The sequence below is a fragment of the Macaca thibetana genome, chromosome 4 (assembly GCF_024542745.1).
Source record: "Macaca thibetana thibetana isolate TM-01 chromosome 4, ASM2454274v1, whole genome shotgun sequence".
NCBI lineage: Eukaryota > Metazoa > Chordata > Mammalia > Primates > Cercopithecidae > Macaca > Macaca thibetana.
Genome location: NC_065581.1, coordinates 116,014,282 through 116,031,368, shown reverse-complemented (window position 1 = coordinate 116,031,368; position 17,087 = coordinate 116,014,282). Strand labels below are relative to the sequence as shown.

Here is a 17,087-nt window from a genome sequence, read left to right as displayed (position 1 = left end):
CTGCTCATGATCTCTATCACAGACAGAACAAAAGGAGTCAGGCTTGATTTGTAGCAGGAAAGATAATATTTAGTTACCTACAACTTCCATATGTCTAATACAATTAGCAGGGGGATTGAAGGATAACAAAGGTGATTGTCATTAGAACTAATGCTGCATGTCTAAATTAGCTGTCTTTCTCCTTATTTTTCTGAGCAAGATGCCCTTTTGAGACATCTTATATAGAAGGAATAGGCTGACTTAAAGTGGTTCTGATGGCAGTTGTAAATCAAAGATATACAAAGAGGGTGGGGTAGAAAAAGTAAAAATTCTGCAACTCACGGTTGGAAAATTCAGATCTTTCAATGTCCTTTTAGCACCTTCAAGTGTGAGAATTTGGATTATGGGGCAAAAAGTCCTCTTTGAACCAGAATTAAAGATTAGATGGTATTACTGTTTAGAGACAACATCCACACTTCATAGCTGAAAATCCTGCCATTTCTTTTGGAGAGTTAATGATAATTGAGGTAATTGATGGACCCAAGCCATTTCCCTTGATATAAGTGCCTATATTGAAAAGCTCTGCAGCATCAATGAAAAATTATTTAGTAGACAATGTGCCATACACAATAAGCTAAATACTGCTTAAGGAAACCAGTAGGATAATAACATGGGAATAATGGAAATAATGTGCTGAAAATCCATTGGATAGAGAGATTTTGACATCATGCTCAATCGTTATGCATGTTGTTTTTTGTAATTCTAAAAAACATACAAATTGCTTTTATAAAGTGGGAAGTAAAAGAGAAATCCTTGTGTCCATCTCAATTATTTGAGAGAGGTTAATGATAAAATAATTTACAAGGAGGAGCCTTAATGATTTGGAAACTTAGAATCTAGAATAGGAGATACATCATGGCAATGCTTGGTGGGATGAGAACAGCGAGTCCGATGGAGAAGACTAAGACAGTTTGTCAGTTTGGGACTACTCTGTGAATAGTTACAAGAAGTAACATTTCCTTGGAGCTTCCCCAGTGCCAGACACTGTGCAAAGCTCTTAACATTCACTGTTTCATGTGATCCTCTTAACAATCCATTAAGGGGTACTGTTTTTATCATCACAACTGCTCTTAGAAAGCCAGTCAAGGCTTAGATTGGTGGCTGCACTGTCATTTACCCCTAGTTCTGCCTGACTCCTGAGTGTGTGTGCCGGGTCAGGCCACTGTCTTGGATTTGGTACTGCAGACACCTGCCTTAATCATTTACAAAGGTGACCTTATAACAAAAAGTCAGCAAGTCCAGGCTTGGAATAGACTGTGAAATGAAAGAAAAAACCTGTATGGGGATTGTTTTGACCGGCTTGACAAAATGTCACCCACGTTGTCATTGATACTGAATATTCCTGGAGTTCTAACAATATGCCAGATTTTGACAATAGAATTGCTTTTCTGTCTCAGCCAGTGAATTCACAAGCTAAATCATGGGGCCAAGCAGGAGAGGTGCATAGGGCGTGGAATTTAAGGAGGCAACTCACTCCCTGCACCTGCCAGATTCTGAGAGTGAGTACGTCTTACAGCTGTGTCTCGCTGGCATCATCCAAGTCCTGGCCCTGTGGCTGGAGAAAGGGTGACTCTTGAGTTTTTATGGCAACTAGTGAATTTTGTTTCTTGTCTATTTCTCTTAAACAGAGAGATAGGTTTGTATGCTAAAAATACCTTTGATACCCAAAGGATAGAAAGAAATATTAAATTGAGAAATTACTTCTTTACCATGAAATGATTTGTCATGAAAGAAGCAAAATGTGAAGGTACAGAGTTATCCTACTTAAGTAGGACATAAAGAAAATGAAAATCTTAACTACTTATTAACATAAGTCCTTCAACCTTTTAACCTTCCCCTGCCTCCCCCTCTATACACACAACTCAGTAGCACAGATGTGTCAGGCTCTTTTTTTGAAATGGTGAAGAAAAGGCTGCTACTGGCTTTTGGGACTGCCTTGGCAGGCCTGGGATGATGCAGGAAAAGACCCAGACACAGCAAAAGCCCAGATTCCAAATTCAGCAGGAAATCAACTAATGGAGAAGTTGATTTCCTGAGACTCAAGATTAAGGAACTCTGAAAATCCCTTAAGTACAGGTTTTCCAGTAACATATAGCATATGTTCCTTTCTTGGAAATTAGGTTATAACCACTTTCCTTTCCTTTTCTTCTTTTTCCTCTTTTTTTTTTTCTTGGTTATAATGAAATTTCTGGACAGCTCACCAAAGCCAAAACATGAAGTGTATTTTAGGAATTTCTTTATGCTTGACCATTCATTGCACTTTTCTAGTGCACTGGACTCAGTATGTAGAAATGAGATAGAGTTATCTTTGTCTGGATGTAACTTAGACTATTTGTATATAAACAGAAGAAGAAAAATGAGTTTGAGCCATGGTATTTGGCCTCCTTTCCTTCTAGAAGCAGATAGGGGGATCTTGCAATAGCCAGATAGTCAATTCCTAAAAAGTGTTCTTGGAACTTTTAGTTCTGACACTTCCATAGACCATGGTCAGATTTGGTGTTGAAAACTTTCTGTTTTTGCAAGTTCTTCTGAGTATCATTTTAGCAATTTACTTAAGAGCTGGGCCAGTATATAACGGTATCCCCTTTCTGTCTATCCCTTAAATAATAGAAAAGAGGCATCCTGTTAAAGAATGTATACAGTTTGGAATTCTGTTATACAAATGAGAAGGAGTCTGGGGAAGAGGGTGAGTTGTTGGACTCAGGAGTCAGAGACGTGGCCACCAAGCCCAGTTATGCCCTTGCCCAGCACGATTGGACCTCAAGCATGTCATCACTCCCGTCTCAGTCTCACTGATAGTCCTATTCTGTGATGGGGGGGTAATGAAAGTTTTGCATTTGAGAGGTGGAATTCCATACAAGTGTAAAGAATTTCATGTTGACCTGTGTGTGTTCCTCCTCCTACTCTATGATCTTACGAGGATCTCCACTGTAAAGCAGTAGGCTCACTGGGAAAGAAAATATGGCAACCTAGAGTTTCCACTGTGTGGAGTGTGAGGCTGCAATATAATTTTTTTTTTTTTTAAGATGGAGTCTTACTTTGTCACCCAGGCTGGAGTGCAGTGGTGCGATCTCGGCTCACTGCAACCTGCACCTCCTGGGTTCAAGTGATTCTCCTGCCTCAGCCTCCTGAGTAGCCGCGATTACACCACGCCCAGCTAATTCTTGTATTTTTTGTAGACATGGGGTTTCACCATGTTGGCCAGGCGGGACTCGAACTCCTGACCTCAGGTGATCCTCCCGTCTCAGCCTCAAAGTGCTGGGATTACAGGCGTGAGCCACTGTGCCCAGCTGCAATATAATTTTTGTAAAATGGAGTTTAATAATATTCTAGCCAGAAAGGTAAAGGAACATTCTGCCTGCTTTTCCTTCTCCCACTGGCTGTTCGTCCTAAGTCTCATTGCTGGGCCTCACCTTCTCTTTCTGACCCCTAAAAATCGGGTTGGCCCAGAGCTCAGTCTTCAGAGTGTTCAGCCAGGCTCAGAGCTTAGAGTATGCGAGTCACTTACAAATTCTTATCTGCAGCTCTAGATGCGCATTTCCAACTGTTTCTTTACTGTCTCCACAGGGATGTTTAATAAGCACCGCACACTTAGCATGTCCAAAGGGGACCTCTTGTTCCCTCCCCTGCTGTTCCCCTGCCCAGCTTTCCCCATCTGGGGAAGTGAATGTTATTTCATTATTTAGGTTTCTGCTCAGATAAACCTTTTCTGTCCCATCACCTCAATTTCTCCTCACTCCTTGACTCTGCAGTCACCCTCCTTGAATCTGTCTTGTTTATTGCTATGTTCTCAGGACCTCAGAGGATGCATGACTCCTACTGAGAGGTGAATAAATAAATACTGAATGAAAGAATGAGTGAAAATGAATAACAAAGCAATTTAGCAAAGAATTTGTTAAAGACAGAGGTAGGAGGAAAGAAACTAGTTCAGTTCTGAGAATACTGTCTCTTAAATTATTATTTTTTAATGGGATTGATAAATTCCTTAATGTAGGAATTTTCTTAAGTGAATTTTGCCTTCAGGAACAGCTAAAGCAGTCTAGGGATCTTGAGGAAAAATGTTGACACTTAAGCAGGTTTGGGGTCTTAATAGTAGGAGTTACTGATGAACAAGTATTTTTGCTAAGGTTCAGTTCTGAGACGTTAAATCCAATACTTGATGATAATTATGTTTAAATGGATTTTTAAAGCACAGCAGAATATTAATTATTGCTCCCTGGTCATCAAAATTCATGCTGAAGTTCTCATCCTTTTTGCCCACTGACAATGAAAAAGATGAGTCCAAAGAGCAGATCCACCTCCAGCACCCACTGTCCTCAGGCCTGGGGCATCTGGCTGGAGGAAGGAGGTACTACCGGGAGGCCTCTTTGGAGCTGACGCCTGAGCATTATTTCTTCCACCAGGAGATCAGTAAATGGCCCCTTCCACCTGCTGCCATCCACATTTGGACTTGGGTTATATCATTGATTTTTGCTCCTGCTGGATGAATTTTAATAATCAGTCTCAGGGAGAAAGGAGATGGCATTTTGCATTGCTTCTATGCCAGCTTCTGTTTGCAGGGAGAAAGTCACTGCATCCAAATTTGTACGGTGTCATTTTCCTCCTTTGCAAATTTGATGAGTTGGGGAGCCTCTCTCTTATGAAACATGGGCTTGTTATTCTTTGGCCAGCATCTAGGTGGTGAACTTGTGAAATTTTAAAAACAAAATCCTACTCACCACAGCAAGATGAATAAAGAAACTACAGTGCCATCTGCTGGCATCCTGGGGAAATTCAAGCACTGCCTGGGCCAAGTCCAAACCAGAGGATAAAATTGTATCAAAGTGTGTGATAGTTTAAAGACAGTAGATTAAAAATAATGAAAATATTGTCAGTCATCATTTCAGAGAGGAAAATGCAATTACATTTTGGGATAATGGTGTAGCAGTGGGAGCATACATTTTTCTGCAGTGTACTTTTTGAAGTATTTTGATGACTTTCAGGGAAAGTAAAATTTCACAATTTATGTTTTCACTTATTACATCATCAGTTGTATCCTGAGGTAGTGATATTTGGTCCATAGCAATTAGGTCAAGACTTCTCTAGTCCCGGCCAGGCATGGTGGCTCATGCCTATAATCCCAGCACTTTGGGAGGCCAAGGCAGGCAGATCACCTGAGGCCAGGAGTTCAAGTCCAGCCTGGCCAACATGGTGAAACCCCATCTCTACTAAAAATACAAAAATTAGCCAGGTGTAGTGACACATACCTGTAGTCCCAGGAGGGTGAGGCAGGAGAATCGCTTGAACTTGGGAGGCGGAGGTTGCAGTGAGCCGAGATCGAACCACTACACTCTAGCCTGGGCAATAGAGGGAGGCTCTGTGTCCAAAAAAAAAGGACATCTCTAGTCCTTAGGGTGAGGACAAAAATACATATGGGGCTCCCTGTGCCTCTGGTGGCCCCTTACAGAAAACATGTTTAACCAGCTGCAGACCCCGGCCCACTGAAGTTAGGTGGGCAGCTGAGTCCCATGACTTGAAATGCAAAGTACAGCACAGTAAGATTTTTTTAAAAAATTAAGAATCTAAACTGAGCAGAAACCCTTTTTTCTTTCTGAAGGATTTCCTGCCTCAGTCCCAGCCAACTAACTTGTTCTTATTTTGCTCCCACTTCTCCCATGGCCCTGAGCGCGTTACATTTGCTGCTTCTCTTCCTCATTCTTCTCCTTCTCCCCTCCCCCAGCTTTTTTGTTCCTGTCTTCCTCCATCCCTCACCTGTGGGTCCCGTTTCTTCCTGTGCATCCACGTACCTTACTTGTGCTGTTGTTCAGTACATTTTGGCTGAATGATTTAAATTTTGAAATGGCTACCTCCTAAAAGCCTTGCAGGTAAATACAGGTATTTTCATTTTTGTGTGGATAGGAGGAAGGAGAGTAGGTCCTAGCCATGTTTTGGCACAATTTGGTGATGAGATTTTCCTTACATATTGTGTATTCACAGCTCAGGAATAAGGGGAAATAACTAGAATTCAAATCTAGCTCTTGTCCTTTGCAGCGGTTTCTCCCCTGAGTCTGTTCTTAGCTCTGATTCTCCCTTAGTTTACAATAGAAAGCTTTCAGATTTTTGTGCTGGTCACCAACAGTTCTCTGCACTCACATGTGGAGAATGGTGGTGCTTGCTGGGCATGGGCCTGCCACTCAGAAATGGCACCCAGTGGTCAGCCCACACCAGTGCAGCTACACCAAAGGATGGTGGCTTATTAAAGGCGGCTCTGCATGAAAAAGCCTCCCTCCCCTCTCTCTGGTCACCTTAGATTCTCAAGGTCCTTTTATCCAAAAGGTAGGCAGAAAATCACTTTAGGTGATGATGATGTTCAATTCTTCTTCCTCTGAATGAGACAGTCTCATTCAGTCACCCAGTTTGGAGGTCAGTGGTGTGATCATAGCTGACTACAACCTCGAACTCCTGGGCTCAAGTAGTCCTCCTGCTGCAGCCTCCTGAGTAGCTAGAACTAGAACTATAGGTGCATGTCACTATGCCCAGTTAAACTTAAAAAAAAAAAAATTTTTTTTAAGAGACGGTGTCTCACTATGTTGCCCAGTCTGCTCTCCTCCTGCCTCAGCCTTTCCTCTAATGTTTTCAGTGTGACTCATACCTGGCCTCCCACTTTCTTATCTTCCCAAACCTTCAGATGCAAAAATCACCTTTTCCATCTTCCTTCCTGGCGGTGAACTTGTACTGAAGATTCAGGTTTAAATCCCCCAAGTGTCTGAGTCTGTTCTGATGCAGGTGCCTTCTTTCTGGTTTCCCGTGGCTGCAAGCCCAAGGATACTGTATTTTCCTTCTGGGATTTGGACACACCTAATGAAAGATTTTGTTCCACCCTCTACTGTTCCCCCTCTTTTTTTTTTTTTTTTTTTGAGAGACACAGTTTCACTCTGTCGCCCAGTCTGGAGTGCAGTGGTGCGATCTTGGCTCACTTCAACCTCTGCCTCCCAGATTCGAGCAATTCTCCTGCCTCAGCTTCCCAAGTAGCTGGGATTATGGACCTGTGCCACCAAGCCTAGCTAATTTTTGTATTTTTAGTAGACATGGGGCTTTGCCATGTTGTCCAGTCTGGTCTCAAACTCCTGACCTCAAGTGATCTGCCCCCCTCGTTCCCTTTTTGATACAACCAGTTTTAACTTTCTTTGGTTTTCCCGCTTTCTTTCTTTAAATTTTGTTTATCTTAAGTTTTTTTCTGGCGAAATGTTTAATGAACTGGGGTTGGGCTGTGTACACTTTTCAGATTATTTGGGTTAGTCTGTATCTGCCTTCACAAACTGGCAGCCAAAGGTGTTGGGGTGGGGGGGGGGGGGGGGGGTCCAAATTTGATGCCCAGACATGTATTGATTGATTTGGACACATTTTTTAAAACATTGGTTTATTTGCCATCACTTAAAAATGTTAGAGCTCTCATATAAAAATACAGATTTCTGGCCGGGCACAGTGGCTCACACCTGTAATCCCAGCACTTTGGGGGGCCGAGGCAGGAGGATTGTATGAGGTCAGGAGTTCCAGACCAGTCTGGTCAACATGGTGAAACCCCATCTCTATTAAAAATATAAAAATTAGCCAGGCGTGATGGTGCATACCTATAATCTCAGCTACTTGGGAGGCTGAGACAGGAGAATCGCTTGAACCCAAGGAGGCGGAGGTTGCAATGAGCTGAGATCATGCCACTGTACTCCAGCCTGGGCAATAGAGCAAGACTCTGTCTCAAAAACAAAAACAAAATACAGATTTCTGGCTTCTCTTTGAACATTGGAAGATTCAGCAGGATAGACATTGCACTTGCCAACTGGCAGCAACCAACTGGAGGAACTATGTACTGGCCACCCCCTCTATTAAGGGCACTCAATATCCTATTGTGGGTCTCTCACCCGCCTCCCTGCCCCCTTCATTTTCCTAGAGCCAACCACTGTACTTATCTGCAGGCCCAAGTGGCATTTGTGGTGCTGAGTTTATGTTTTCATTATTATTTGCTTTCTCTTTTCCTCTTCCACAAGAGACTTCCCAATGGCAGTAACTTCACTGTATTAATAGTTCGCAGAATGAAAGGCACTTCCACGATCTAGTGAAGTCTGTCTTCTTCATTTAATGCTACAGGTCTCACCTTCGAGTGAGTCTTTAATAAATGTCGGCAAATGGCACATGAGTCTATTTCTAGGAAGTCAGCAGACGGGTAGAAAAAGCCAGTGGTAAATAGCCTGTAACAGTTTCCCTGGCTGTATTAAGTAGTATTGATGCCGGGTCAAACTAGTTAGGAGGATTTTCAGTTCTCCCATGAAAGCAAGGCTCCCTGGTAATCTGATTTGTTTTTCTTTTCTAGGAACCCTCTTCATAAATCAAACTCGGAAGACAACGCTGTAGGTCAGTACCACTTTTCTTGGTTTACCTATTTAATTATTTTAATACTTTATAGAAAACATGAACATGTGAAAATACAAAACCCACAATAATCCTTCTACTCAGAAATAAACACTGTTACGATTTTGATGTACATCTTTATTCTCCTTTTTCTAGGGGATTTAAAAAAAACATAATTGTGATCATATTCTGCATACTGTTTTATAGTTTTTAAGTTGAATACGTTATGAGCATTTTCCCATGACTGAATATTCTCTGTTAATAGAGAAAAAATTAGAAGCAACCTAAATATCCAGCAAAGAATGAATTGGTTAATTAACTTATGGCACATCCAATATGGTAGAATATTACGCAGACTTAAAAATTTACTGCTGCTCTAAAAATCCTGGGGTCTGTGTCCCTAATAATGTCCTTAGGATACATCTTTCAATTGGGAATTTTTTGGATCCAAGATTATGCATAATTAAGGCATTGCATATTTTATATATTCTTGATTATAAAATTCACTCTTGGTTTAGTAACAGCTATTCTGTTTGGGTCAGAGGGTGGGTGGCTGGTAGTGATTAGGGACATAAGTACTCAATCAAACCTGGCTGCCTGCCTTTGAATCTGCCAACTCAATAGCTATTACCTTGTGCAGCTCACTTGCACCAAGCCTCAGTTTTCTCATCTGCTAGGTGGGAACAATGATGCATCATATAATTGAGTATTAAATGAAATTTGCCATTAGATAGCAAAGTGTCTGGATATAGTAGCTGAATAAATGTTAGCTATTACCATTTATTAGGCTGTATCTCTGTTTCAGAAACTTGAAAATGGGAGAAGGAAGAAGGGAATATAGCTTATAGTTAAAGAAATATATTCTCAGCCTGTTCAGTGGCTCACTTCTCTTATCCCAGGAATTTGGGAGGCCAACGAGGGAGAATTGCTTGAGCCCAGGAGTTAGAGACTGACCTGAGCAACATAGCAAGATGTGCTCTCTACCAAAAATTTAAAAATTAGCTGGGCATGGCAGTATGCACCTGTAGTCCCAGCTACTTGGGAGGCTGAGGTGGGCGGATCCCTTGAGCCCAAGAGTTTGAGGCTACAGTGAGCTGTGATTGCACCACTGCACTCCAGCTTGGACGAAGAGACCATGTCTCTTAAAAGGAAAATAAATAGGCTGGATATGGTGGCTCACATCTGTAATCCCAGCACTTTGGGAGGCCAAGGCGGGTCATGACGTCAGGAGATTGAGACCAGCCGGGCCAATATGGTGAAACCCCATCTCTACTAAAAATACAAAAATTAGCCGGGCGTGGTAGCTTGTGCGTATAATCCCAGCTACTCAGGAGGCTGAGGCAGGAGAATCGCCGGCACCCAGGAGGCAGAAGTTGTAGTAAGCCAAGATTGCACCACTGCACTCCAGCCTGGGCGCCAGAGCAAGACTTCATCTCAACCAAAAAAAAAAAGAAAAAGAAAAAAGAAAGAAAAGAAATATTCCTGAACTGTCCAAGAGCAAGGTTGAGTTAATAATAACTAGTCAACTTTAACCCTGCATGTCTGACATTTGCTTCAGTGTTAAGCCCAAAGGCAGTGGGTGATACAAAACTTGCCATGGAGCTCTGTCTTTGGTGGAAAGGCTCCGGTTTCATTCCCACGGCTCTGGGGGCTGTCAAAACTTAAATGTGCGGGCATCCTGTTTTGACAGACGACGCCCTTTCTAGCCTGGGAGCACCATAGACATGGTTCCCACATGTCTGCTTCATTGCTTGGCACCACCCGTCTAGACTGGGGAAACCCATCACTTCGCTGGGTCCTATTTCCAGTGGCCATGGAGCAACCAGACAGACAACAAGTGGTGACAGAGCTGCTACTTTGAATGTGCCACATCAGCACGATGGCAGACACCACTGCTGCTGCTTTTTATTTGTAAAGAATAAAGGACTGCTCTACCCACTCATTTTGCTTACTCTCCCCTTTCACTTTGCTTTTAAAAAGGTATTACATATTATTGATGATCAGAACCCTACCACATATTAAAAATGTCTAGCTATAGCAGCGAGTTTGTTTTCACTTGAAAGTCACCGCAGTAGTCTGGAAAGGATGGGGGGTGGGGCGGGTAGAGAGAGACCCATTTGGGAGATGTCACGGCCTGATTGCAGGCTTTCTTTTCTTTGTGCCCTGGGTAAGCTGTAGGTGGGTCACCAGGTAGCCTGAATGCCAGGGAGTGCCATATGCATGCCATAGTGAGACCCATGCAGACCACACTTCTGAGAATAACAGCGGGGGCCAGACCCACAGACCCAGGGGACCACCTCCCCTGACCTGTGGGCCCAGGACATACCAACCATTCTGTTCTTGTCGTTAAATCTGGAGTAACAGAAATAAACCAAGGGTAGATCAACAACAGAAATAACAACAAAACAAAGTGAGCTTCTTAAAATACCCTATTTGTGGTGTAGTTGAAATAATTGTGGCTAAGACCAAAGGGGAGATATACACTGCAAGACGAGGCCAAATTAGGCATACTAGTTAAACAAACATCAAAGTAAACACAAGAATGCATGTTTTGCCCTCCTTTTTGATGTTTCTGTTTTTCATCTTAACCTCACTGCACCATATCTTGCTACTAGGAAATTTGCATTTCTTTTAAACAACTTTATAGCCATCTCCCATTCTTTCACAAACTGAAAGAAAAAACTGTCCTTTTGTGAAATCAAAGTATTCTTACCAGCTTTGAATTATAAGGAAGAGGCTACTTTTGTTATTAATGAATTTATTGCTTGTGCTTTTTCTTCCTTTTTTTTTTTTTTTTTTAAAGGAAAAGGAGACTGGAAGAAGAAAAATAAGTATTTCTGGCAGAACTTCCGAAAGAACCAGAAAGGAATAATGAGACAGACTTCAAAAGGTACTGCAATGCAGCTGGCGGACAGTAGGTCCTTTCAGCTCTAACATGTGGAGAAGCCTGTGCTGTTAATCTCAGTGGATGCTGTAAGTTAGCGTAACTCACCGCATGTGCCCATAAGATGTTCAACTTTTCTGACATTCCTGTTGTTACTTTAAGACTTTGTCCCAGTGATTTTCTTTTCTTTAAGTCAAAAAAAAAAAACCAAAAGGGGACGAGTTCACAGTTCTTCCCTTTCGTAGATCTGAGAGCAGAGGCCGAATCTTTAGTTTTCTCAGTCGCACCAACCTCAGAAAGATCTTTTCTCTCGTCAAGATCTAGCCTGAAAGGGCCTAGAGAGCCCTCGCATGTGTTGGTTTGGGGCTCTCCTGTCCGTGCTCCCACTGAGGGCCTCTGCATTCTTCTGAACTTCTGATGCTCTCCTGCAGCGGGACGGTTATGGGGTGTTGCCCCTGGAAACTCCAGTGGTCTGACATCATGGGAATTTGCCTGGGCGGCTTTGTGAAGGGAGTTCTGCCCTACTCTTGGCTGTGTCTTTTGTTGTTGTTTATATAGTAAGTAAATATGTCGTCCCTTTGAGGCTCAGTTACATAATTTATGTTTCCCCAGTATTCAGAGAAGAAACCGGAGCAAATCCACTTCCAGATTCCAGTCCAACTGAATGAGGTTATCAGTAGATATAAAGTTTTCCTTGATCACCAGTGACACTACTTGTTTTGCTTTACAAACCTTAGTGTCCTGCGCTGTGTGGAACGTCTATCTAATTACCTGTACACGTGGAAATGAGAAAAATGGATGTGAACAGTAGACACGTCACAGCACACCTGGGTTCCTTGGCAACATTCCACATGGTTTTTTTTTCTCAAGTTGTCCTACTTTTAAGCATTCCCAGTTTTTTGTATTCACCCAGCATCACTTGTGATTCAAAATAAACCTTGGATTCTAACAAAAAAGTCTAATTTAGAAAGAAAGCTAAGGAGAAAGGGAGAGGTACAAGAGGGAGGGAAGGAGGAAGCCAACAGTTTACCAGCTATCGTGAATTTTTAAAGAACCCAACCAATTTCCCATCACCCTCTCTGCCATTTGAGGTGACACAGACAGTAAAATGAATCAAACCAGCAGGCTTCTGTCTTCACCCAGCACACACTGTTATTCTCCCTGTGAAAGTAGCAAAGGGAACTTGAGGAGTATTTTTGGATTGATTGATTACTAAATGGAAATGAGATGGAAATACAGGGCAACATAAATTCCAAAGTCAGCTGTGCCTGAAATAGTTTCCTGCAAGTCTACAGGCAGACTCTTTCCCTCTGTCCTTTACACCAAAGGCAAATTAAGCCACAGCTGGGCATCCTAACGGTATTGGAAGCTGGTAAAAAGTATGAATGAGAAAGATGGGGAGGAGAGCAGGGTGCGGGACTGGAGTGGGGATGTTACAGCTGATGTTCACTAACATGTCCTTCCCCACACGCTGACCAGAGGCACCATTGCCCAGTGTGGCTCAGATATACTAGAGGCAATAGCAGTCTGTTTGCTCTGTAGGAAAATCTTTGGAATCTAACAGAACATTCTCATCTCTGCAGTTCTAGCTGCCTTCAGGTGTGAGTTGGAAGTTGATTTTCCCGCAGTTTGGAAACCAATTTATGACAATAACACTTTCAGATACAGACCTATATGGCACCCTTCTTCTGATTAACTGAACATGCTTCATGTCTGTGATTTGCACTTGGCATTTTTTTTTTTTTTTTTTTTTTTTGTCTTCAGATGGAGTCTTGCTCTGTCACCTAGGCTGTAGCGCAGTGGTGTGATCTCAGCTCACTGCAACCTTCGCCTCCTGGGTTCAAAGCAATTCTCCTGCTTCAATCTCCTGAGTAGCTGGTATTACAGGTGCCTGCCACCACACCTGGCTAATTTCTGTATTTTTAGTGGAGACGGGGTTTCACCTTGTTGGCCAGGCTGGTCTCGAACTCCTGACCTCAAGTGGTCCACCTGCCTTGGCCTCCCAAAGTGCTGGGATTACAGGAATGAACCTCTTCCCCCGGGTGCACTTAGTTTCAAGGAATAATAACAGTGAAATAGCTTAGTAGGATTGGAAGGTTTTGCCAGGCTGTGGGTCTGGACTCTGTGACCTTCCTTCCTCTGTCATGACCTAGGGTTCTTTCTTACTTCTTTGCAAAAATATTTTCTTCTCATTTATATTCAAATGAAAGGACACAGAGAACCCACAGCTGAAGGAGCCTTGGAATGCTTGTATGATCCAGTTGGGTGTATAAATTAGATCTTTACTCCACCTATAGTGAGGAGCTCTCTCTTACTTTCCTCCAAAACCCGTCCACTGGGCACACCATCTCAAAGGCTCTGATCATCTTGAAGGATTTGTTTCTAGGGTGACATGGTGAGATCCACATGTTCTGCAAGCCTGTTTCTCAATCAGAGGTGCTTATTCGCTTCTTTAAAAGCAGCATATTTTTCCCACCCTTTGCTTCATCAGTAACGTTCAACATACATAGTGTCCTGAGCAACATTCTTCCCTCGCCTGAGACAGCAGATATTCAGCATTGGCGTTCTGTTTCGCTGTTCTTGTTTTCACTCCTGTTATTCTTTGTCCTCAATCTCCAGGAGAAGACGTTGGTTACGTTGCCAGTGAAATAACAATGAGCGATGAGGAGCGGATTCAGCTAATGATGATGGTCAAGGAAAAGATGATCACGATTGAGGAAGCACTTGCCAGGGTAAGCATGCAGATACCTGGTTTATATTTGTGAGGACTTGGCTTCCTGAAGTGTAAAAATGTTTGGGGCCATCAAGGGGTATAGGAATCAGGTACCCATGTTGTCAGATAAAATATTTATTCTGTTTACTTGATACAAGCATTCTACTTTGCGAGGTGAAACTGCTATAGTCAATGAAAACACGAACGAATGAATGAATGGCAGATATATTTGATCTGTGGACCACATTAATGGGAAAAATTCACAAGCCTTTTGAAAAGAACATAATCAGTGGTAAAAGATTAATTATTAAATAAAAATCAAATATGCTAAAAACATTGCAAACATCAGGTTTGGTTTTGTTGTTGTTGTTGTTGTTGTTGTTTGAGATAGGATCTCACTGTATTTCCCAGACTGTAGTGCAGTGGTGCGATCACAACTGACTGCAGCCTCAACCTCCTGGGCCCAAGCAATCCTCCCATGTCAGCCTCCTGAGTAGCTGGGACCACAAGTGTGTGACACCACACCCAGCTAATTTTTAAATTTTTTACAGAGACACGGTCTCCTCATGTTGCCCAGGCTGGTCTCAAACCTGTGGGCTCAAGTGATCCTCTCCCTTCGGCCTCCCAACATGTTAGAATTACAGGTGTAAGCAAGCACACCTGGCCTATAAATATGAGTTCTATAAGATGCCTTCACAAACTGAATTTTGAATAATCTAAAGGTTATACTTACTTTCATATCTAAGTAAATATTAATTATAATTTGTTGTGTTTGTTTTTTGTTTTTATTTTTATTTCCCTCTGAGTTAAGTTAGGCACTACAAGAAGCCTAATTAACCTTTAGGATACTAGAGCAGCAGTTATACTAGTAAGGCAGCAATTTATTAAGAGATTCCCTGCTTTGTTGTTGAAAAACAAACCCATTGATTCTTGAATTTTCACTTTGAACAGCTGGTTCAGTACTGTGCAGATAAGTCCCAAATAAACAGGTTTGGAAATTGACAAAAACCTTCAAACCACCAAGGAAACATTGAATGAGTTAAGACTTTACCATTGTCTTGTTCCATTTTGTGCTGCTGTAACAGAATACCACAGATTGCATAATTCATCAAGAACAGGAATTTATTGGCACACAGTTCCGGAGGCTGGGAAATCTAATGTCAAGGGGCCCCAGCAGGTTTGATGTCTGGTGAGACTATGCTCTCCTATGATGACGCCTTGTGTACCATGTCATCTGCAGGGGAGGAAGGCTGGATGCTTATAAGCCAGAAGGAGGAATGCCAAGAAGCTAAAGGGGGCAAACTTGCCCTTTTATAATGACAGTAATACTACCCTATCACCTCCCAAAGTTTCACCTCTTAACACCACCACACCAGCTACCAAATTCTCACCATCAGCTTGGGGAGAGACAAACATTCAACACGTAGAAACCATAACATTCAACCTATAGCAGCCATTGAGTGGGATCTTAAAGGTCTGAAACCTTGAAACAGTGGCACACATGTACTCAGTTTAGTTTAATATACAGTAGTTCCCTCTTACATGCAAGGGATATGTTCTAAGACCCCCAGTGAATGCCTGAAACTGCAGATGGTACCAAACCCTATACATACTGTGTATGTTTTTTCTTATGTTCCTATGCATACATGTCCATGGTAGAGCTTAATCTATAAATTAGACATAATAAGAAATTAACAACAATAACTAAAAATAAAATAGAACAATTATAACAATATCCTGTAATAAAAGTTATGTGACAAAGATGTCCATTTTCACCACTGTTATTCAACATAGTACTGGAAGTCCTAGCTATAGCAATCAGGCAAGAGAAAGAAATAAAAGAGAACCAAAGACTCCACTGAAAAACTATTAGAACTGATAAATTAAGTAAAGTTGCAGGCTACAAAATCAACACATAAAAATCAGTAGCATTTCTATATGCCAGCAATACGTAATCTGAAAAGAAATCAAGAAAGTAATCCCATTTATAATAGCTACAAATAAAATACCTAAGAATAAACTCAACCAAAGAAGTGAAAGCTGTTATTGTGAAAGCTTTCATTATAATGAAAACAGTAAAACATTGATGCAAGAAAAGGACACCAAAAAAAAAAAAGAAAAAAGGAAAACTATTCCATGTTCATGGGTTAGAAGGGTCAATATCATTAAAATGGCTATACTATCCAAAGCAATCTACAGATTCAGTGCAATCCATATCAAAATACCAATGACATGCTTCACAGAATTAGAAGAAATAAACTTACACTTTGGGAGGCCAAGGCGGGCAGATCACTCGAGATCAGGAGTTCGGGACCAACCTGGCCAACATGGTGAAAGCCCGTCTCTACTAAAAATACAAAAATTAGCCAGGTGAGGTGGCGCCTATCTGTAGCAAGCTACTTGGGAGGCTGAGGCAGAAGAATGGCTTGAATCGGGGAGGTGGAGACAATGAGCCAAGATCGTTCCATTGAACTCCAGCCTGGTGAGAGAGTGAGAATCCATCCACCCCCACCCCCCAAAGAAAAGGAAAGAAGAAAAAATAATCTTAAAATGTATATTGAACCACAGAATACGTAGAATAGCCAAAGCCATCCTGAGCAAAAAGAACAAAACTGGGGGAATGACATTAACTGACTTCAAATCTATACTGTGGAGCTGTAGTAACCAAACAACATGGTCCTGGCATAAATCAGACATATAGACCAATGGAATAGAATAGGAAGCCCGGAAATAAACCCATCCATCTACAGTGAACTCACTTTCAACAAAGGTGCCAAGAATATACATTGGGGAAAGAACAATCTCTTCAATAAATGGTGCTGGGAAAATTGGATATTCATATGCAGAAGAATGAAACTAGACCCCTCTCTCTTGCCATATAGAAAAATCTAATCAAAATGGATTAAAGACAAATCTTTAAGACTCAACTATGAAACTAGTAAAAGAAAACATTGAGGAAATTCTCCAGGACATTGGACTGGGCAAAAATGTCTTGAGTGATACCCTAAAAGTACAGGCAGCTAAAACAAAAATGGACAAATGGGATCACATCATGTTAAAATGCTT

The 17,087-nt window shown here is 41.8% G+C and overlaps 1 protein-coding gene across 2 annotated transcripts in view; it reads left to right on the top strand.

Moving 5' to 3' along the window:
- SASH1 (SAM and SH3 domain containing 1) overlaps positions 1-17,087 on the top strand; it is a 287,896-nt gene that overhangs the window by 197,140 nt on the left and 73,669 nt on the right. For both annotated transcript variants that reach the window (XM_050787296.1, XM_050787295.1), the window contains exons 5-7: positions 8,387-8,427; positions 11,228-11,314; positions 13,928-14,040. In XM_050787296.1, coding sequence (XP_050643253.1) covers positions 8,387-8,427; positions 11,228-11,314; positions 13,928-14,040 — 241 coding nt within the window. The remainder of the gene's footprint in view (positions 1-8,386; positions 8,428-11,227; positions 11,315-13,927; positions 14,041-17,087) is intronic.